The sequence below is a fragment of the Adiantum capillus-veneris genome, chromosome 13, assembly GCF_014529385.1.
Source record: "Adiantum capillus-veneris isolate H3 chromosome 13, ASM1452938v2, whole genome shotgun sequence".
NCBI classification, from domain to species: Eukaryota; Viridiplantae; Streptophyta; class Polypodiopsida; order Polypodiales; family Pteridaceae; genus Adiantum; species Adiantum capillus-veneris.
This window is the reverse complement of record NC_140943.1, coordinates 152,766,069-152,788,283: the sequence shown is the minus strand read 5'-3', so window position 1 is coordinate 152,788,283 and position 22,215 is coordinate 152,766,069. Positions and strand designations below refer to the sequence as shown.

General features: G+C 46.3%; 1 protein-coding gene across 2 annotated transcripts in view; it reads right to left on the bottom strand.

Annotated features, from left to right (window-relative positions):
• LOC147445105 (putative mitochondrial import receptor subunit TOM20) overlaps positions 1–20,059 on the bottom strand; it is a 99,887-nt gene extending 79,828 nt beyond the window's left edge. For both annotated transcript variants that reach the window (XM_086527584.1, XM_086527583.1), the window contains exons 1-3: positions 19,902–20,059; positions 19,505–19,583; positions 19,131–19,300 (exon numbers count right to left, since the gene is read on the bottom strand). In XM_086527584.1, coding sequence (XP_086383710.1) covers positions 19,131–19,300; positions 19,505–19,583; positions 19,902–20,009 — 357 coding nt within the window. In that variant the 5' untranslated portion in view covers positions 20,010–20,059. The remainder of the gene's footprint in view (positions 1–19,130; positions 19,301–19,504; positions 19,584–19,901) is intronic.
• Positions 20,060–22,215: the final 2,156 nt, after the last annotated feature.

Below are 22,215 nucleotides of genomic sequence, written 5' to 3'. Positions count from 1 at the left end.
TTAAGGATGAAATGACGAAGAGAATTTGAGCGTTGTGCCCATATTCTCAAACAAGCCTCTCCAGAACAAACTTGTCATGCGTGGATCACGGTCGCTAACAATCGACTGTGGCATGCCATGATACTTGAAAATATTGCTCATAAACAAGCGTGCCATCTGATCTGGCTTTATCTTCTTCCTGACAGGAATAAAATGAGCCTGTTTGCTGAATCTACAAATAATGGTCCAAATACCATCGTTTCCTGTCTGCGTTCTCGGAAGATCAAAGATAAAATCCATAGCAATACTTTCCCATGGTTTATCTGGAATAGGTAGTGGTTGCAATAACCCTGGTGCCTTTTGCCTGTCAAACTTGACCTTTTGGCATATTAGGCATTCTCGCACAAAGGCATCCACATCCCTTCTCAATGTAGGCCAATAGAAGAATGTCTCAATTGCTTTAATTGTAGCATCGATACCACGATGCCCTGCATACGGTGGGACATGACTCTCTTCCATAACTTTGCGTCGCAATGGCTTTGTGACACACAATCTGCCATGCATCATCATGAACCCGTCTTTAAGAAGATAGTGTTCATGACGTTGTCCATCCATTAGTTGCTCGAAGACCCTTGCAAAATCTTCATCATTTGCATACTGTTCTCTCATATCATCAAGTTCATGATGATAAGGAATCGACACAGCTGAAATTTGTGGCTTCCTTGACAAGGCATCAGCCACAACGTTCTTCTTGCCTTCCACATGCACAATCTAAAAATGGAACATGGACAAGATATTTGCCCATCGCATATGCTTCTCAGATAACTTTGTTTGTGTCAAGAAGTATCGCAAGGTCTGATGATCCGTTTGGACAACGAAATCTGCACCTAGCAGGTAGTGTTTCCAACTTAAGAGCGCATGAATCACAGCCAGTAACTCTTTCTCATAGTAACTCTTTCTCATAGACCTGCATGGTCATCTCTGGCCCTTGCAAAATTCTGCTCTCATAGGCTACTACCCTTCCATCTTGCATTAGCACTGCACCAATGCTACTACCGCACGCATCACACTGGACCACAAATGACTTCCTAAGATCTGGCAACACAATGACTGGATCCGAAGTCATCTTTTCCTTTAAGAGATTAAAAGCTGAAATCTCTTTTTGTGTCCATCTAAAGGTGACTGCCTTCTTTTGAAGAGCATGTAAAGGTGAAGCAATCTCAGCGAAATTTCGGATAAACCTTCTGTAATAGGAGCATAGTCCCAAAAAGCTTCGGACATCATGCACCGTCTTCAAATTTGGCCATGACTTGATCGCTTCAACTTTTGCAGGAACCATTCTGACACCATCCTTTGAGACAATGTGTCCCAGAAAGTGAATCTCTTCCAGAAAAAACTCACTTTTCTTTGCATTGATGAGCAACCTATGACTGCGTAGCTCTTTGAACACAATGGCCAAGTGATGCCTATGCTCCTCTTCATTCTTTGAGTAGACTATCATGTCATCAAAGAATGTACCAACAAACTGCTGGTGTGGACGGAAAATTCTGTCCATCATCCTATTGAACGTAGCAGGAGCATTTGTGAGACCAAAGGGCATCACTAAAAATTCGTAAAGGCCAAACGTCGTTCTAAAAGCAGTCTTGTGCACATCCTCTGATCTAATGCGGATCTGATGGTACCCACTCTTTAGATCTATCCTGCTAAACATAGCTGCTCCTTCTAATTTGTCCATAATATCATCAATTCTAGGTATAGGGAACCTATTCTTGATGGTATTCTTGTTCAGTGCACGGTAGTCGATGCACATACGCCATGAGCCATCCTTTTTCTGCACCAACAACACTGGAGAACAGAATGGAGATGAACTCGGCTGAATCAGCCCCTTTTCTAACAGCTCCTGTACTTGGCCCATTATCTCTTTCTGCTGAGCTGCACTAACCCTGTACCGAGGCTTATTTGGTTGGCTACTGCCTGGCACCAAATCTATCGCGTGGTCCTCGGGTCTCTCTGGCGGTAATTGAGACGGTAATGAATCGGAAAAACAGTCACTGTACTGTTGTAAAAACATTGACCTTTCTTTATCTAGCACAGATAAATTTGATTCATCACAATCTGACACTTCACGTGCAAAAACCAAGTACGCAGAAAGATGCTTTTTCATTACAAAAGTAATAGTAGAAGCTGATACAGTAGGAATAGACTCCCCTTTAAGCTTTACATCCAAAATATGAGTCTTTCCCCTGCTCTGTACAGTGATCTTTTTGTTGTAGGCATCCATGATTCCCTGTACACGAAACAACCAAGGAATACCTAACAACACATCACATCCGTCCAGTGGCATGATGTAAAATTCTTCAACATCTACATAGGACTGGATATGTAGACGCAACTTTCCAATGATGGGTGTCACAGTCTCTGTATGGCCAGGACATGCCAAACCTGCCTCTGCTGTATAAACCATCTCTTCAGGTCTGATTCCCAACTTTGAAGCCAATTCTGGGGAAATGAAGTTGGCTTTGGCACTTGGATCAAAGAAGATAAGCACTGTTTGATCCCTGACCTTTCCCCATGCTCTGCAAAGCTCACTTGCATCTGAATTTGGCTTGTCGCCCACCATATCTGGCACTAGACCAGCCATGGGCTTCTTTCCTTTCTTGTCTTCCTTGTCATCAGAATCAGCTGGCCTTTTCTTTGTAGGACAATTGTAATCAATGTGGCCACGCTGCTCACATATAAAGCATTTGTTCTCTGTCCTCAGGACCTTCTTTTGCTCTTCTGACTTGCGAGGAAAACGTCTTTTCCATTTCTTTGCTGGTCCTTTTTCTGATTCAGCCGTAGCTTTGTCTTTCCCTGAGTTGGCTGCCTCCTGAGTCCCTTTAGAAGCCTCATTAGGAACGTGCTTCTTGGCTGAATTTTTCTTGCTTGATCCTGCCTTGACGCCAGTGTTAAATTCACAATCTTCTCCCTTGAGCAAACCATTGCCAGTGTTTGCTACCTCGATGAGCTGCGTCAAAGTAGTGACTTTTGTCTTCGTGCAGTATTTTCTCAATCCTTTGGGTAGGCCACAACAGTATTTTTCAATCTGTTCTGTCAATGGCACAAACCTATAGGAAGTTACTGGAAGTAGAGCTTTCCAAAACTTCCGATTGTAATCATCCAGATTTCTGCAAGTGGCAGCATTTAGCTGGTGCCATTCTGTCATGACATCTGCTTCAAAGTCATCAGATAACCATGCTGCTGCAAAAATCTGCTTAAAGTAAATCCATGTGGACGGAGCTTGCCCTTGAAGCAATAAAGTTGTCCACCATTGTCCCGCATTCCCTGTCAAGAAAGTGGCTGCCTTGCGGACCTTTGAAGCCTCTGTAAAGTTTCCCCCTGCATAGGCCTTGTCAAACTGCTGGAGGAATGAGAGAGCCTTCTTCCTGTCATCAAACCATGTAAAGGTCGTGAATGACACACCTTTGCCACCTTCTTTGTACGGAGTTGGCCTCTCCAGCGGCGTTAAATTGTCATATGGAAGTGACTGAAACATGGGAACACTATTAGGGTTCATCTGTGTTCCTTGGCCGCTATTAACTTGACCTGGAAATGCCATATTTGGCTGCTGATTTGTAATTCCAGCCATACCAAAATTTGCCTGGGGCATCCCAAATTGGCCCTGAGTGCTCTGAAACCCTGGTTGCATACCCATGACATTGTACATGGGGTTAGGCATCATCGTTTGAGCACCCCCAAACACTGTTCCTGGCGTGTAAAACTGATTTCCAGGTGCATGACCAGCCATGCTCTAGAATACCGATCCACCTCCAAAATAGCCAGGGTGTACTGAAGGTGGTGGGAAGACCTGTTGCATAGCCTGTAAGTTGCTTCCCTGCCCATTAGAACCAGCTATAGGTTGCTGAAAGGTGGCGAGCTGAACTGGTACAGCTTGAAAGACTGGCATCTCAGCCACCGGTTCTTGCACTTTAGGCATAGGTTGTGGAGACTGCATGTTCTCCGTCAAGTGTACAGGTGTTTCCATTGACTGTGCGGTATGAATCACCTGTGCTCGAGCCTTAACAGGCTTTTGAATATGATCCAGTGACCCAACTTGCTGAGACGGAACAGGAGGTTGCAGAAAGGCTAAAAACCTTAGGTTCTGCCTTACTTGTGTGAACATAGCCACAGCAGTAGCCAACTGGGTCCTGAATATATCGTCATCTGTCTGTGGTGGTCTTGAGGACTCACCCACTTCATGTGTCTGTTGACCCTGTGAAGAGGAAACCTCTTCAGTCACATCATCTGGTCTGTCAGCCATAATTGCAATTCCCTGTGTCTGGTCTATGATCCCCTGTGTCTTCAAGCCCAAAACTAACCAAGGCTCACTTCTATGGGAAAAAGTGATTTAATCCCGTCGATGGAACCATGAAACCGGCCTGTTCAATCCAAAAAGGGCGGTAGACTTTACTTTAAACCTTGATTTAGCTTTCACCCATTATTAGTCGTCTATTTTACCTGTACTTTCAAGACACAAGAGAGAGGAATGGGATACAGATGCTAGAATGCACCTGTATGAGAAGACTGACACCAGATTGGCCCCTAACTTAGGCGCCCCTTTCGGTATTTCTTTATTCTTTAAAAGAGGGAATAAATGTTGTGGATCCCTACAAGCTGCCCCGCACAAACTTGACTGAATTTCAACTGTTCCGGCCTGATTTCGGCAGCATAATTGTACTAGGACCCTTCACAGTCAGTATTCCCACGCATTGACTGACTTTCCCGACGCATACGGGCACTTTGCAAAACCTGGCGAGAATCTGCAGCACGCTGAATTCTCTGTTTTCAGCCCTGAAAATGCGCCAGATCACCTGTACAGCGGTCCCCTTGCGTCCCCGAACCTCTTGGGGGTATTAGGGTCCGTTTAGGGCCAAAACCCTAAACCTGCAAAAATACACAGCAGGCTGTAATTTACTGTTTCGGGCTCCGTTTCGCGTGCCGGTCGCATCCGTAGCAAGTCCTCGAGCTCCCGCACCTGTAGGGCTACTTGCCCTTTGAATCGGACGAGATTTCTGGCGTGAAACCTCTCCGAATTCACATGTACCTACGGGGGAATTAGCCGCTAGCTAATCCAGTACCTGTGCAAGAGGCTCTTGCCTCGGCAATCGCGCATGAACCCACACAACTGTACATTGGTCAAATGAAGAGCCCACTAGAGGGGCATAACATACTGCCAAAGGGGAGAGAGAGGGCAGTGCGTAGCGTGTCGGGCATCACTCCTGGCACCGCACTGTGCATAAGAGGGAAAGCAAGCACTCCATAGCTCTTAACCTGTGACAAAAACTGAAAATGAGGCTCTCCCCCTCCTAAATTCAGCGCCACTTCTTGTTGCATGAGGCAAGTGCACCAAAAGGTGCCACTTGGCACATTTATAAGCATTTTCCCGTTTCGGGGTTGCCGCCTAAAAATCTCCCAACCGGTTGCCCAGTTGACTTCACGGCAGAGTAAGAAAATGTTCCCTTTGTCATTCCGGAGGTAATGACGTCAACACATTTTCAGGTCCCAAAATAGCAGTTCCCTAAATTTTAGGAGATGCTGCCATTGTATCTTTCTAGGTCATCCGACCCTCTTTGTACACTGCGGCCACATCCAGAACTGAAATGTAGCCTCTGTAGCAAAGGATTCCACTTTGGCTAGTCAATGACCCCACTTGGCTAACCATAGTCCTTGTCCAACCTTAGTGCTCTCTTGCCCTCAGGCCTGGACTCCCTCTGGACAGTTCCACACTAGCTATGCAATGCAGGGCAGTTAGATTTCTCGAGGGGTGTTTCCAAAAAGTGAAAGTAAATAGATAATAAGAAAGAAATCAACAAAAAGGATAGATAGTAGTCACACGCTGGTGACAGTAGTCCCCCACCAGAGCCAGCTCGATAGCGTAGTGGAGGAACCCTCTCGTCTATCAATGTTTTGCAATGGAGGATGGGACGATGGGGACAAGAGGAGGGCGATAGAGAGAGAGAGAGAGAGAGTCAATAGACAAAAGCGACCTATCCACATGAATGTTGTCATGTATACAACGACCTTTCCTCTTAGCACCCACGCTGTCCTCCACCCATGTCGATTCCTTATGCAGTGACGAGAGTGCATACTGCCGTGCCTGCGCATGCCTGCCATGTTCAATCCTAGCTGTTAGAGTTTGCTCTCCCTCCCCCCCCCCCCCCAAATTTCTTGTTGGGCTACTATACACTTTTGTCTTGTCGTCCTTTTTCATTTTGATTTCATTTTCTTTTGATAGAGGCCATTCTGCGTTTTGCCTTTTCTTGTGTTTCCCTTGTATGTTTTTATGTTTTGGGTTTGTGGGTGTGGATGTGTTTCTCTTCTCTTTGATTTCTTTGTTTCTTCCATTTTTCTTGTTTCTTTTTGCTTTTGTTTCCCCTATTTGATGGTGGCTTGTCAAGAGATGGGGTTGGCGTTGGGGTTGGGTGGTTTTGGGGTGGGGTGGGTTCTTCTCATCAACTTGCCCTGCTATAAGTTGTCGCTTATACAGATTGATGAAGTCTCTCCTTCGAGTGATACCGAGTCGGTGGTTGTAGCAAGGGTGTTTGATGTAGTGCTTTTGTGTGGTGGAGATTGGAGTCTGCTCTTAGAGATTCTTTGGTGGAGTTTTCGGCTGCCTAGTTGTAAGATTGGGGTTGCCTGTGTCCACTACAGCTCTCTCTCTCTCCAATCTTCCATGACTCCCTTGCCTCTAGCTTTGCCTTTTTATCCATCTGCATCGCTTGTGGGTTTTCCCCTTTGAGTGTAATCCTGTCATATCCCAGGGGTTTTTTCACTACCAGATTAGTATCTACGGTATCAACTGGTCACAACTCGCACATAGTAAAATATTTTAGACAGCACATGTCCATGCTATAAGTCAAATGACAGACCAGTTCCACCTCTCCTCAACATTCAAAAAGATGGAACGCAACTTACGCGCTCGCTGTTGTTGTGCTTCGCCCGCCCCACAGTCCCCCTCGCGTTGCTCACTCTCCAACCCCTTGCGCTGCCCCCCCTTCCCTCTCCCTTCGTGCTGCACCACCCAGCTCACCCGCTGCTGCCCTTTTATCCTCAGCCCACCCTCTCCCTTGCCAGCATGCAGCCCTAGCTGTTTTCCCCCCTCACTGCCCCCCTGCCCGCCCGCTTCCTTCCCAATCGTCCATCCCCCCCCCCTCCCCCCCCGGGAGACTACGCTTTGCCTTTGCCTCGACAATGATGGTTATCTGACATTGCTCGCCGCTGCTTCCTCAGAGGGTTATCTTCACTCACCCCCTATCCTTTACAGCAGTAGACACAAATGCAGGCTCATGCTCCGTCCCAAAGGGACTCTCAATAATCCCCCTCGTCCAACCCTACAAAGCCCACCACCCGACTTGCTCTCTCGCCGACAGAGCAAGCGAGCCTCGCAACAGAGGTGGAGCACCTCCAGGCAACATCCGTCATCTGCAAGATCATGGGCACCCGACCTAGCAGAGGAAAGGTGAGTGATCTCCTCCAGGACCGCCTTTTAGCAGAGGTGGGCAAGATCATTGACGTTCAGCTTCTCGGCCAAGACTACTATCAGATATAGTTTGAGACTTCCGAGATGGCGTCCAATGTCATTGCAATGAGCCCCCTCGCCATCCGAGCAGCTAGAGCTCATTTTTTACAGTGGCGCCATGGGTTTGATCCGGCTACCGATGCTCTCGTCGAGGAGGCAGACCTACTCATCTCAGTCTACTTCCCAGACCTAAGGAGAGAGTACCTCCCCCTCCTTTCCAGGATTGGTTCAGAGATTGGGACTGTCTTGGAGACACCTCACACCGCAACTTCAATAGCTGCCAAGGCTGATGGCATACCTACAGTACGTGTTCTAATTCGGGACACCCACACCCTTCTGAGGTCGTTTTACTACCTCAGGTGAGTAGTGGGTGGCTCCGTCAGAATGTGGCGTATTCAGGCCTCCTGAATCAGTGCTTCATTTGTCGAGAGATGGGTCATCTAGCGAAGGCCTGTCCACAAAGGAGGCCCAAACCTTCGGCACAGACCCAGACCCAGCCTCGTAAGGCTGGGCCCAGACACGGCAGACTGACACAGGGAGCTTAGGCAGGTTCCTCTAAGCCTGATGCCCAGGCAGAGGAGAGCTGGCAGCAGGTATGTGGTCGACGTCGCCAGTTTGCCCCACCTAGTGGTTGTCCTACACCAAGCCAGCAGCATTGGGTTCCCACAAGGTACCGTTTCGACCCCTTACAACAGGACGAGCCCACAAATACCCCCTCCATCTCAACTGCACCACCAACAACCCCTCCTCCTACCGCGCCACCCACCGTCCCACCTCCACCTCCCCCCATTCCCAGTTACCGCCCCCTCTCCTCCCATTCCACCCACTAGCCCCCGTGCTCCATCAACTTCTCCCGCTCCTACCTCACAGCTGGCTCAAGGGACAGGACCTTCATCGCCTGCTAGGAGGTCTCTTGGCAACGCTTTTGCCACGAGCCGCCTGTGAGAGAGGAGCAAACTTACCTGCGGACCCCCCTTCTTGTGCAGACGTCACCTTTTTCCGCAGCCCCTCGAGGATTGACGAGTTTCAACATCCGTCGCTGGTGGGACTTCTTCGCCTACGACTTCACACTATTCCTCGGCGACTCTACACCAGACTTTCAGGCGGCTTGCTTCAGACTCCGTGTACTGTTTATAGCAGCTAGAGGGATAGTGGCGGGGACCAGACTGAGTGGACTCTGGACTCGGTGACGAACTAGCTTCAGGCTCAGGTTCTTGAGTTCTTTCAAGTTTCATCACACGGGAGACTTGGGGGTGACAGATTTGGTACAGACTCTGTGGCCGTTGGCAAAGTTCTCGGTGACACCTCCGGACAAATCAGTATGTAGACACATTGTGGTACACTTTTTTGTTGACACGCAGAGTCCACCATGCTAAGCATATGTACATGAGGACTCCTTCCCAGAAGAGGTAGTCTGACGGACGAAACGCTCTTTCTGGGCCTAGGTTGGACAGTCTCTACAGTCACGACTATCTCGGGTCACTCGGATACGGATTACTCCCCATCCAAGCCTCAGAAATAGTGAGGTTGGCTGCGGTTGCAGCATCGGTTCTCTCTCACTAACTCCATGAGAATTGTCTCATGAAATGTGCATGGATTAGGTGGACCCTTGTTTCAGCGTTAGCGGGATCGCTTACGTCAGGAGCTTCAGTGATGCCTTGTGGGTGGTGAGATTGATATTCTTATGCTTCAAGAGCATCATCTTTGTGAGAGCCGCATTAGACGATGTGATCAGATTTTGCGTGGTCGTTATGAGACATTTTGGTTAGCTGCATTTGGGCCTGGAGGTATCCAGGGAGGGGTATGTATGACTATTGCGGACTCATGGCAGCAGGCCATTGTGGGCAGAGGTATTATTGTGCCAAGCAAGGCTCAGTGGATTACTATGAAGGTCCAGGGTTGCCTCATGGGCTTCCTGAACATATATACGCCCATAGTGGCAAATGCATGATCAGAGTTTTGGTCACATATTGTAGAGTCTTTGCCGCATGCAGAGTAGTGGTGTGTTGGGGGAGACTTCAACATGTTGGAGGACCCCTCAGACAGGGTTGGAGGTAGCCATGCTACTGAGCACGGGGCTGAGTTGGAACTTGGGAGCGTCTATGTATGACCTTGAGAGTTTCTGATATCTAGCAGCATACAGGCTTTGTGCGTCCCCAAACAGCTTGTCTTTCTCTCGCTCTGATCGCAGAGTAGGAGTGTATCTATCTCGGTTAGATTGCTTTTACGTCAGTGACCACATCTGTGACGCGTGGATATGTTTGCATTCTGGCAAGGAATGCTTTTTCCGACCATGCACTAGTGATTGTCACTGCGACGGACCGACAGAGGAGGGGGAGTACGTTGTTGGCATTCCCTAAGAGCGTGCTTGACCCAAAGCTTAGAGAGCGGGTGGTGGCTCTTTGGACAAAGAGTTTGGACACGTAGGACACCCCTGTTGGTAGAGTGGCCTCTGGACTTGCTACGCTTAGTCGCTTCTTCGTCCAAGAGTCTGTAGCTCACTTAGCTACAGCCAAGGAGGAGGAGAAGCGTCTCCGACGGGGCATTGGTTCCTTACAGAGGATGCAAGAGCACCACCCAGACAATCCTTGTCACAAACCGGTGACGTGGTGTGGCCATTTGGGAAGCAGAAACACACACCCCCTGGCTGGCTGGCTGCAGAAACCCGGAAAACGCGCTGCAATGCTGACGTGACTTGTACGGACCCCCATGATTTACGATGCAATTTGCGGTAGAACGTACGGACTGCTGATGTAGCAAAAATTGTACGGAAAACCTGCTTTTTCTACACAAGGCAAGGCTGAAAATCTACGCAATTTTTGGGCAGCTTTTTGGGAAAAATTGCTTTATTTTTAAATGCTTTTAAAATATGGCAGCTTTTGGAGTTCTGCTTTTGGCATCCTTTGTAAAACATTTAAATAAGTGGTTGGGCTCCCACTCTGCAGAGCATCTGGACGCAGAGTCTGAGAGTGAGACCCCTCCCACTCCTTGTACTTTGACTTGCAGATTAATACAAAAAAGAAATACCGAAAGGGGCGCCAATCTTTGGGGCCAATATCTCTAGGCACGGAACTCCGCCAGGCCGTGTCAAATCAATTGTGAACTGTGAACTGTTTTGAAGTGAATCTCTGCTATGTCACGATAGAATCTTGACTTGGAGTGTCCAAGTTCGTTACAATGGTATCAGAGCACGGCCAATTTCTCTTCTACCGGGAAATCCGATCCTTTTCTCGCGACACTTATGGATTCAAACAGAGATCAATCGACTTTCTCTGCATCTGCGGATGCAAGAAGAGATCGCAAAGAAGATTCTCACGAGGAGTATGGCCCGCCACGGCCTACTCAGGCAGAGATTAAAGAGATGAAGCGTCGACGATTGGTTGACGATGCGACAAAGATGATAAATCTTGCGAAGGATCCCAAATTTGCAAAATTTTTGACGCACACATTCTTCGACGAAGTGCACTCTCAGTGGCGGAAGGCCACAAAAGTTAAAACTACCCCTTAAATGGGCACTCAAGAAACCTCCTACTCCGAGGATGTTTACAGAGCAAGAATTAGAAGAGGTCGTTGATACACGGATTACCCAGCTTTTTGACGCAACCAACAAAGACAAAAAGCACGACAAAAAGCAGAAGAAAGGAACTGACTTCCCGGGTTATTTGGGTCATCAATCTGCTTTTGCCTCGGCAAGAAAACACAAGAAGCGTGTCAGATTTGAAGGAGTATCCAGTTTTTCTTCTTCATTCTTCTTCTTCTGACCAGTCTTCTAGCTCTTCTGACTTGAGCGAAGAAGACAGGAAAGGGAAAAAGCGAAGCGAAAAACAAAGCTTTGGAAAGGGTAAGAAAAAGGCAAAGAACAAAGGACTCGTCTTTAGACAGTTCGGACTTCGATGATCACAAATTTAATGGAAAGAAGAAGAATTTTTGTAAAGCCAACCAGTATGACTTTTTGGAGGATAAAAGCAAGAAAGTTCGAGAATCTAAAGAAGGTGGACAGTCAATTAAATTTGACACTTGTTTTGGATTTCGAGATGCTTCGAGGGCTTTGGCCTTCATACAGCAGTTTGATATAGCTTTCTCTAGAGGGCATTACTCAGAGCACCCCAAGATTCGGAGGGCTACCTCTTACTTCAAGGGAAATGCTTGAACATGGTGGTCCACTCTTCTGTTGAACAAGAAAACGCCAGTTAAATGGCTGAAAATCAAGAGGCTTTTTATTCCTTCTTGGTTGACTCGAGAGTACGAACGTGATATACGAACTGCTTGGAATCATCTCCAAATGACCAAGAAAGATACCTTGGACGCATATTGCGAGAGATTTTGAAGCTCTTTTCTACCCGCTTCTTCATTTAAGAAGATCTCGTTTAAAGAACAGATTGAGCAGTTTACCTTGGGACTTCCTACGGAGATCCGAGATCACTGCTTAGAGCAAAAGTCAGATTCTATTCAAGAACTAATGAGTCATGAGAAACGGGCTTTGCCATACACTCAAGCGGTTTGACTTACCCCACAGATGAGATCATGACGCAGAAAACAGAACAGACTTCTAAAAATGAAAGTAGAAAGAAGAAGAGCCCCCAAGATCAGAAAGATAAGGATGCACGACCCCGGCCCACTCCTCGGGAGAGAGCCAACTACATTAAAGAGGGGAAGTGTTTTGAATGCGGGCAACAAGGACACATCTCTGCGAAGTGCCCTAAAAAGGCACAGAGAGAACAAGATGAAGAAAGGCCAGAGAGTTCAAAAGCAGCTAAGGAACGTGGACGGTAAGGCAAGATGAAAGCAGGACTGGTTCCAGATTTCATGGGTACTGACCCAAGCACGATTGATGAGAGTACATAACTTTTTTGTTGAGCTTGGGAGAAAGTGAAAGATCAAGAAGCCCTGATTTTCTTTGATGGAGGAGCCAAGGCCAACTTCATTTCACCTGAATTGGCGGCGCGGCTCGAGATTACACCCGATCGGATAGGACCACTAGCAGAGGCAATTCTAGCGGCACCCAGCAAGGACGTAGCCATTACACCTGTCATTGGCAAACTTCGGTCGCAGTGTCAGGGGTATTTGAGACACGAGGACTTCTACATAATGCCCTTGGAAGGTTGCGATGTCCTCCTCGGAATTCCCTCGTACCATGAGAACAACGCCGTGGTCGACTATCGGGCGAGAAAAGCGACTTTGACTACAGAAAGGGACGAACCATTTGCGTCGATATGTTGGCGAAATTGGGTCAAACACCTGCAATTGCAGCCATGGACAGGTTTGGACAGCTTGGTGAGCGTTAGGTGGAAGCGTTCGGATCGTTTATTTATTAGGGGAGCCTCGGGAAAGCATTGGGTGCTTGTACAAGACAATTTAGAGAGATTTCCCGTGAGGAATCTCGTCTAATTCAACAGGCGAGTGACCCTACATGTGCGAGAGCTCAAGGGCTACCCAAAAAAGTGATCGTCACGCGGATCGGAGCGCAAAACAGAGAATTCAGCGAGCTGCAATTTCTCGCCACGTTTTGCAAAGAGCTCTAAAGTGCGTGGAAAGTCAATGTTTACTTGGGATTTTGTACGTGGAGACTTCAATTGTGGTTATGTTGCCGAAATCGGGTTAGAGTAAAGGAATTTCAGCTTGATAAAAGTGGGACAGAAGTTTACAGGGTTTTCTCAAGTATAATAAGAATAAAGAAATACCGAAAGGGGCGCCACTCTTTGGGGGCAATAGGGTGTTGTTGTCTGCTTGGTAGCGCTCTAGCTGCCAGGCCGTGGTCTTGCAGTGTTGAATTCCAGTCACAGGCTTATTCGTGAAGTTTCTCTGTGTCCTAAAGTCTAAAGTAAAGTTTCAGGTGAAAGCCTACGTCTACCGCCCTACGGGCCGGTTTTAGGAGCCCTGGAAGGAGTCATTATCACTGGCTTCGAGCTCGAGTTCCGCATGCGGACGGCCCTAGGAGCCCTTCCATCGAGTGGATTTTTACAGAGATGTGCAGAGCTGGTCTGAGCAAGAGGTTGGAAGATCAATTTGCTGCGAGCCTGCTTAGGTCTTGCGAGCAGTTGAGGAGTGGCCTGGAGCAGCATCAGCCCACTTGCACGAAATAGCGCTTGAGGCAGCCTCTTCTGTGGAACCCCATGGTTAGCACTGAGAAAGGCCACCTGGTTGGTAGTAGGTCTCATGTTTCTTGGGGTCCCATATGGCAGAGGGTCCAACCTGCACTCACAGCGACTGGCTTCAGTTTTCAGGATTGTCCGAGGAGGTTCAAAGCATCCAACTACGAGCATGAGGGGGGTGTAGAGCAAGTGTCAAGATATTACAGAGGCTTTACCACCTGAGTGGCTAACCCCTCTAGAGGCAACAACTCCTAGATGGATGGGGGCTTCACGCGACTGGAGGTCCTCATCGAAGTTCAAGCTTGCTCGAAGTCCGTACCCCACATGTTCTTTGAGGTTCAAGGAGAGGGTCGCCTTCACAGAGTCTCGGTAGAGGCTCCACAGGTTGTAGAGTGTTGCTTTAAGAGGATACGAGTTGTGGGCGTTTGTGGGAGAACTTGTGTTATAGATCCCAACCCAGCAGACCTTGAGACAAGCCACTCGCAGCTTTGGGCTTGGGAGAGCTGCCCTCTGGCACGAGTACAATGGGATCTTGGAAAGTGGTTCTGGAGGGATCCCGATTCCCTTCTCTTCAGCCGATCACCCTGGGATCTCCTTTTTCCAGTACACAGTTCAACTGGTGTAAGGTGCAGCGGAAGTGAATGTTGAACTTTGCTTGTCACGATTGTGACTATGTTAAAAGTATTACAGCTACTCCTAGCTGCGAATACGCAAAGTGCCATGCCAAGGAGAACCCCTACGCTTGGATGGTCACGACCCATCGCTCAAGAGACGTGCCTCTTCGCCAAAAGCCACACTCCTTCGACGACCGGTCACACCCCTTCGCTCTACGGGTGCGACTCTTCGCCCAATGGTTGCAGCTCTTCGCCGAAAGGATATGTCTTTACATCTAAAGTCATGTCTCTTCACCAGGAGACATGTCTTTTCATTTATGTCTATTCATCTCCTATATAAGGAGCCTATTGTACTCAGTTTTCAACAAGTCAATCATTCAATCAATCAACACAGAGTCTTCTAAGTCTTGTTTTTGAGTTCAGTTCAAGTTTCTTAAGTCTTAATCATGAGTTTAAGTACTTAATTAAGGATTAGTACCTAGAATCCTTACAGTGGTATCAGAGCAAAAAAAATTCCAGGACCCGAAGGTTTTGAGCCTCTCATCCTTGCCACTACACTCTACCCCCTTTCCGAAGTTGCATGGAAGCAGAAGAAAGGTGGTACACACACACACACACACACACACACAAACGAGCATGAGGTAACTTGAATTGTTTTGTTCACTTCTATACTCTACACATATAAAGACGAGAGACGGGTGTGCGTGGCGTACCCGGAAAACCTTGTACACTGAGAAGGCACCCTGCCCCCTCAAGGGTTGCACATAGGATGTGCCCCTTCGTGGCACCCTTCCCCACACACCCCATGGCAAAGGAAGCATGGCATACCCCCAGAGTATGCGTTGGAGTCCAATTCGTGAACCTCTTCATCGGGATGTGTCCTTTCGGAACTGATTCGCACACTTTGATGTGAAGAGACACCACCTCGTACCTCTTCACCCGGGTACCCACCCTCCTTCAATTGGCGTCCTAGCGGTTTTCCACACACCTATGCCCTGCAGCCAGCATGGGGTAATTTGCAGCCAGTGTGCCCTTCTCAATCAGCACAATACGGCCAATCAGCCAGCAGCGCACAACGGCACATTTGCGGCCAGCAGCATATCCAATAGCACCTCTTCAGAAGACCCCTTCGTTAATACTTCTTTAGTGGCCTCCTCACGTAAAACATCTGCAACACCCAATTATTAAAACCAGCAGCGCATCTTCTTTTCCTTAACGCTGGACATTTTTTACGCTGGCAGCCAGCCCATATACAATTTGGGTTTAAATTTTTAAAGCCTTTCAACTTACTACTCAATAATGTGAACAGCTCCAAAGCGTAAAACATTTAACAAAAACAAATAAACTCCAGCGAATGGTAATCCTTCACGCTCAGCTAGCTAACCCGCATGCGCTCCTTCGTTTCTCCAGTGCTGAACTTTCTGGAACTCTCCCTTTATGTGCAACATGGCCGATGGCGGACTTCATGTACTCTACATCAAGTACATAGAGCCTATTTAAACCACCCTCCACGCGAGGTGATCATTATGCGGGATACTCCAGAACCCGACATCATCGTGATTCCAGATTCACCATAACCAAAACCCGTTCCAGACGTGGGTGGTGTGGCATATTTACTTGACGTGCGAACCACTCCATTTGCCGCACTTTGAGTACATCCTTGGCCGAGTCACCTCAGATGAAGACGCAAAACGCTTTCCGAAGTCGTCTTACTGCTTCTCAGACGAATGCTACTTCTCTACCATCTTCTACCGACGCTTCAGTGGTCGACCAGGAAGAACCACTCAAATCAAAGGCTTCGGAACTCAAATTCTCTCACCCAAAGCATGGTTTCTCAGAGACAACTAGACACAAAGTACCTTCGTGCGACGCCGCAAAAGTCTCATCATGAATATTCTTGGAAATGCTACAGTTCTAAGTAGCCAACTTCTTATTGGAATCATCAGCAACAAAAGCTAGCAATATGAAGCTTCCAAAGGATCATCAGTGATATCAATATGGGCTTACTTAGTGGCACATATATCCGACCCTAGTCGAGTACTCGGTCGTGAATGCCACGACGCTGGACAAGTTCCCCCTCGCGAGCCATGCCCTATATTTAAGTCTTTCTTATCTGATGGTGGTAAAGTCGAAGATTTATTGATCCTTTCCTTGTGCAAGAGGATCCTTCAGAGGTCTAAGAGGCAACAGCTCCCTCGACCTCCCCTTTTTAAATTGGAAGCCTTAATACCCGCTCAGAAAGCTGAAGATTCACAAGATTCCAGTTCTTGTGTGACAACGTACAAGCACAAGACCCCTTCTATGGCCGTGATCCAAGCAGAAAAAGTTGCCTCGTCACTGCCCTTGAAGAATACAGTCTTTGTCTCTAAACAGATAACAGATGCTATGGTGAATGATAATTCTTCAAAGTTGAAGACTCATTCCTTTCCTTCAATGATGCAAAGGATAAAACAAATGCAAACTCTTGCAACATGCCTTTAGTCGCTGCAAATGAATCTTTGGACACAACTTGTTCTATTGATAAACCTTTACAGATGGATATACCTCCAAACACTACTCTGCCTCAATCTAAGACATCCCTTCAGGAGGATTTTACTGTCCCAGACAAACCAATGGAATACCTTACAAATTTCCAACCAATAGTCATCACTCAACAGAAAACTCAAGTCAGTTTATCAATAATTTCACTCGAAGCAGATACAGATTCAATCTTTTCTTCGATAAAGCTCGAAGTTACAAATGACTTCAATAAAGGCACTTATCAAGTTGCAGATATCATCAGTTTTTAGTTTGGCAAAATAGTCATGGTCAATAACAGTGCCATGACGTGGGACTTAACAGAAAGAGCTTTGGATGCAGAAGCACAACAACAATACCTTCTCCCAGAGTTTCTACAACTACCCTGGGTTTTATTTAAAGAGGGAGGGAATGTCATGATTGTGACTATGTTAAAAGTATTACATCTACTCCTAGTTGCAGATACGAAAAGTGCCATGCCATGGAGAACCCCTACGCTTAGATGGTCACGGCCCTTCGCTCAAGAGTCGTGCCTCTTCGCCAAAAGCCACACTCCTTCGACGACTGGTCACACCCCTTCGCTCTACGGGTGCGACTCTTCGCCCAATGGTTGTAGCTCTTCGCCGAAAGGATGTGTCTTTACGTCCAAAGTCATGTCTCTTCACCAAGAGACATGTCTTTTCATTTATGTCTATCCTATATAAGGAGCCTATTGTACTCAGTTTTCAACAAGTCAATCATTCAATCAATCGACACAGAGTCTTCTGAGTCTTGTTTCTGAGTTCAGTTCAAGTTTCTTAAGTCTTAATCATGAGTTTAAGTACTTAATTAAGGATTAGTACCTAGAATCCTTACATTGCTCAAGATGAGTGCTCCGAACTGTGCTCAAGGGTTCCTTTTACTTACGGAAGGGAGAGCCTTCCGTTTCTTAATGAGAGAGTGCAAGTGATCACAAACAAAGTGGATAGACACTGTGCGTAAAGGTGCTGAGACTGAGAGATAGAGAGAGAAGAGAATATGACACCGGGAAGCTGTCAAACCCTCCTCCAAGGGCCCCACTCTCTATGGCAAGGTGTACAATGCTTGGACTTGCCAACGATGTCGACGACGATGAGGACGACGACGAGATGGGCTGAAATCTGTAAATGCTAAGGGCTGAAATCTGCAAATCTTTATCTGCTAAATTCTGACTCTATGTCGATGGCGACGATGTGACGACGACGTGCTGAAAACGCTCCTGTTGCCTCTTCTGCCAGAAAGTGCTAGCGCTAGGTTTCTATAAATAGAAACTTAGCAAAATTGCCCTACCTAGTTCCCAACAAAAGTCACTTAAAAATAATAAGTGAAAAATGTCAAAAATAGGAAAAACGGGTCTATGCACTGTAAAAATGCTTATCATGGGTTCTGACTAGAATCTGATGGTCATAATGTGTGCAACCAGAGGATATGCATCTATTCTAAGTGCCTGGACATGCACAGTCTGCGAACAAACTCACAAAAGTGCCAAAACACTTCCTATTCTAGACTGACTGAACTGGACTGAACCCTTGTCATCAAGTAGCTTGTCCATGGACACATAGGGTTGGATTTGTCACGTGACAACTGGGGCATCACATACTGGCAGCACGGAGAGAGGCTCATCCTGCTGCAACACTTTGTTGGCAGGAGGAGGGTCTCACAGCTGTTCTTCTCAAGTTTTTGGAGCGGTTGTGGGATTGCAGGCAGCCGAGGAGAGTTACTATGTTATCGTTTGTGGCCTGACACTCTGGTTCATTTGGCGGGCCCGCCTGCTGCTTCCGCACCTTCGAGGCTCACCCTGTCCCACCGGCAGAGACTGTTTGCAACCTTTGGCTGGAGCTGATTCACACTCTCAAGGCTCAGTTCAAGAGACTCTAGGATAGTTCCGACCGCATGCAGGAGCGCAGAGAGGCTTTCCTACGACTCTGGTGCCTAGGGCCTTTCTTCACCATGGTCCAGGCTATGCCTAGATGGCACTATCGGCCACCAGTGTGGCTTTTTCCTCCTCCCATTTTGTGATTTAGCCCTCATTGTACATATTGTGTTTACTCACTAAGAGAGTCTCCCCATGCTTTTGATGTAGCTCTCTCTAATAGAGGTGGTTTGTAGCTCTATGGGCAGTTTTATTAACTAATGGAATGATCTTTTTCTCAGGAAAAAAAACATTCAAAAAGATACAGCTTTTCAGTCAGCCAATTCGCAGCTGCCGATGGGCTTTACAAAAAAGAGGAGAAGAAAGAGAGAGAGTGTTTTCTCATAATGAACCTCAAGTTTTTTTGAAAAATTTTCCATACATTCCTCTCTCAAGAAGCAGAAAAGAATTCATTAACACAATATAGTTATGTTGAGTACCAGTTCCAATGCTTGCAGGAAACAACCTGATGCTTTCTGAAAGTAATCTTTGGCTAAGCTTCCTTCACGAATAAGAAAACCATGTGTTGTATAAGCATTTCCCAGACACCATAGTGTGTCAGACTTCAGTGGGTTTATATTTCGAGCCTCTTCCAGCTTTGAAACAGCATCTTCACAGCAGAGCAGCCCGTATTAAATTTTCACCCCATTAAACAACTGCACCTAAAGCACAAGCTTGTGGCAGTGCTGGCAAAAAAGGTTAATGTGCATGTATACATATGACCATTTGTTAGTGAAAATTCATACAAAGAATAATACCACATACATTTCCATCAATCAAGCTGGACTCAACTTCCAATAGGGTTAAAAATAACCTTTCACCAGGTCCAAAGAGTGCTGGCCTTGTTGAATCTGAGATAGCTCCAACAAAGCTCCTCCCCATCTCGTCAAGTTCTGAGATAAAACAACTCCATGTAAGTCTATGACCCTGTAAGAGACACAAAAAAGGGACATGCAAGCTTTTGGACCCAACAGCATGCAATGAACAGTCACAAACGTACAAGAAATAAGCTCAATACGGCAATGGTGTCCACAGAAACACATTACATCCATTGTGAACATCCAATTGTACAACCACATTGCATCAGCATCAATCAGCTTACTCCAGCGGAGAAATTAGCGCATTGATACTCTCCAGAATTAGATAGAGCTAGCAGAATAACAAAAATCAACCAGATGAAAACCGGAAAGACCGTACAACGCTACACTCACATCAGAGTCTTCTGGAGCATGTTGATAAGTCTCGGCAGCCTTGTCGCGAGCAGACTCAAAGAAGAGAAGCCTCTGGTATTCCTCCGCCGGCAAAGACATGTCCTCCATGAACGGCCTTGATTTGAACTTTGACGTTCCTCCTGCGTAATAGCGGTATGTCGTTGCCACGTCACCCCAGTTTGTATTCTTCAATTAAACATTTGCTATATTTAAAGGTGTTTACATTCAATTTCTCTGAGTTTTGTAGGTTTTCTCAATATCAAATTTAAAATTTGGAGGTAAACCTCAAACATTGTAGGTTGGACTGTACTGAACCTAGGTTTTTTTTCAAGCACTGGTGCATCTTTTCAAGTGGATATGCGAATCATCGCTAGTGACACTACAACTCGACGTCATTGACAAGGTTTACCTACAATGGGTGATGGCCTCTTGTCTTGTTGCTCACTAACTATTAATTTCACATTGACCATTATACATAGTTCTTATTTTGTTGTCTTTTCCACTTATGTTTTGTAGAATTCGTCATTCTAGTGAAGAAGAAGTAGCAGCTCAAGCTCCCTCCTGTATCTCTTATCATGGTATCATAGCCTAGTTGTGGCTAAGGAGTTATGGGCAGCAAGCAGGAGCAATAAAAGAAGCGGTTGGGGTTAAGGGTTTCTTCATTCTCCTTCCTCGTGCATAGGTACTACACTCACCCCTGGGATTTTCAGGAGGCAATTGCAATAATCTTTGATTTCGGTATTTCTATGGGAGATTATGTGGCTCGAGATTTTGTGTCATCTTTAGGAATGAACTTCTGCAACAAGTAGCTTTCGGTTTTGAGCATGCTTTGGCCTCTTCTCAAGAGTTAGAGTGGGCTCGGGTGCAAGAATGCGAAGATATGGTTTTCTATAGGTCTCCCACTTTGGTGCAGCACGAAGCTTGGCGGGTGATACAGTTTTTACAACTACTCTATAGTAGTGTGGAGTGATACATTGGGTGCTTTGAGTGATACATTGTGACAAATAGATGCTACTTTTGGGTTTTGTGCAAAAAATTTGATTTCTTCAAACAAATCAAACAAATACATTGGGTGCATGTACACATAGTGTGGCCATAGGTTGTGACAAATACATGATGCTTTTGGATTTTGTGCAAAATTTTGAGTTTCTCCAAACAAATCAAACAATGATGGAATCAATGGTAATGTCAGTGAGAAGCTAACCAAGAACGACTTCCATGCTTAGACTTTTGAATGACCAATTTCCTAATAGGTAAAGGTTATTGAGAGTACATCAAATGTGAGCATGAAGATGCACCAATGTTTCTCGAGGAGAATCCTACTCCTCAATAGGTGAAAGCATTCAAGGATTGGAACCAGGGAGCGCATAAGGTTAAATCAGCAGACTTTTGTTGTTCATCCACCAAATAAAGAGCTTCTTTCATCAATTCGTTTAACGTCAGGCTCCTTATCATATGCAGATCCTTTTGAAGACCCGCATGTCTCATCCCCTAGATAAAGATCAACATTGACCGTGCTTGCATAGAAAGTTTCGCTCTTGGATAGAACTTGACATATATCTTTGAGCCGTAATTTTCTCATAGTTATCCACCAGATAAAGAGCTTCTTTGATCAATTCGTTTTTAGCGTCTTGCTCCTTATCATATGTAGATCCTTTTGAAGACCCACATGCATCATTCCCTCGATAAAGATCAGCATCAACCATGCTTGCGTAGGAAGTCCCGCTCTTGGTCAGAACTTGACATATTTCTTGAGCCCTAATGCCACTTTGCATATTGATTCACTCTCTTTTTGCTTGAATCTGTGGATTTGTGAGACCATATTGTGAGCTATGCCTTTTTGCGATAATGCTTCGATGAATTCCTCAAACAGCTTGTCTAGAGTCTTAAAATGTCTGGCCTTGTCCAGACCATAGCATACATTAGAGAACCTACCGCTGCAGCATATGGAACTTTAGACATATAGGTCTTTCCACTGAGTCAACAAACCATGTAGCCGCTCATCCTCCAGAGTCAGTTCAAATCCCGCAAATTGCGTCACAAAATCTGAAACGTCCTCTGCTCAGTAATTACTCTTCTGAAAGCCGCTACGTGATCTCTCGGGTATTTATCTCCGGAGTATTTCTTGTTTACCATTTCTGGACTTGGGACGGTCTAACTCACCGATTATCTACAAGTCTAACCATAGACTCTCCCAATCCTTCTCTCGCTTCAGTTCTTCTACTATGCCTAGGTTCTTCCTCGAAGGGATTAGTCGTTCTGTTGGAAATTAGTCCTTGAGAAGGCATGTTTACCATCTCTATGATCACTTGAT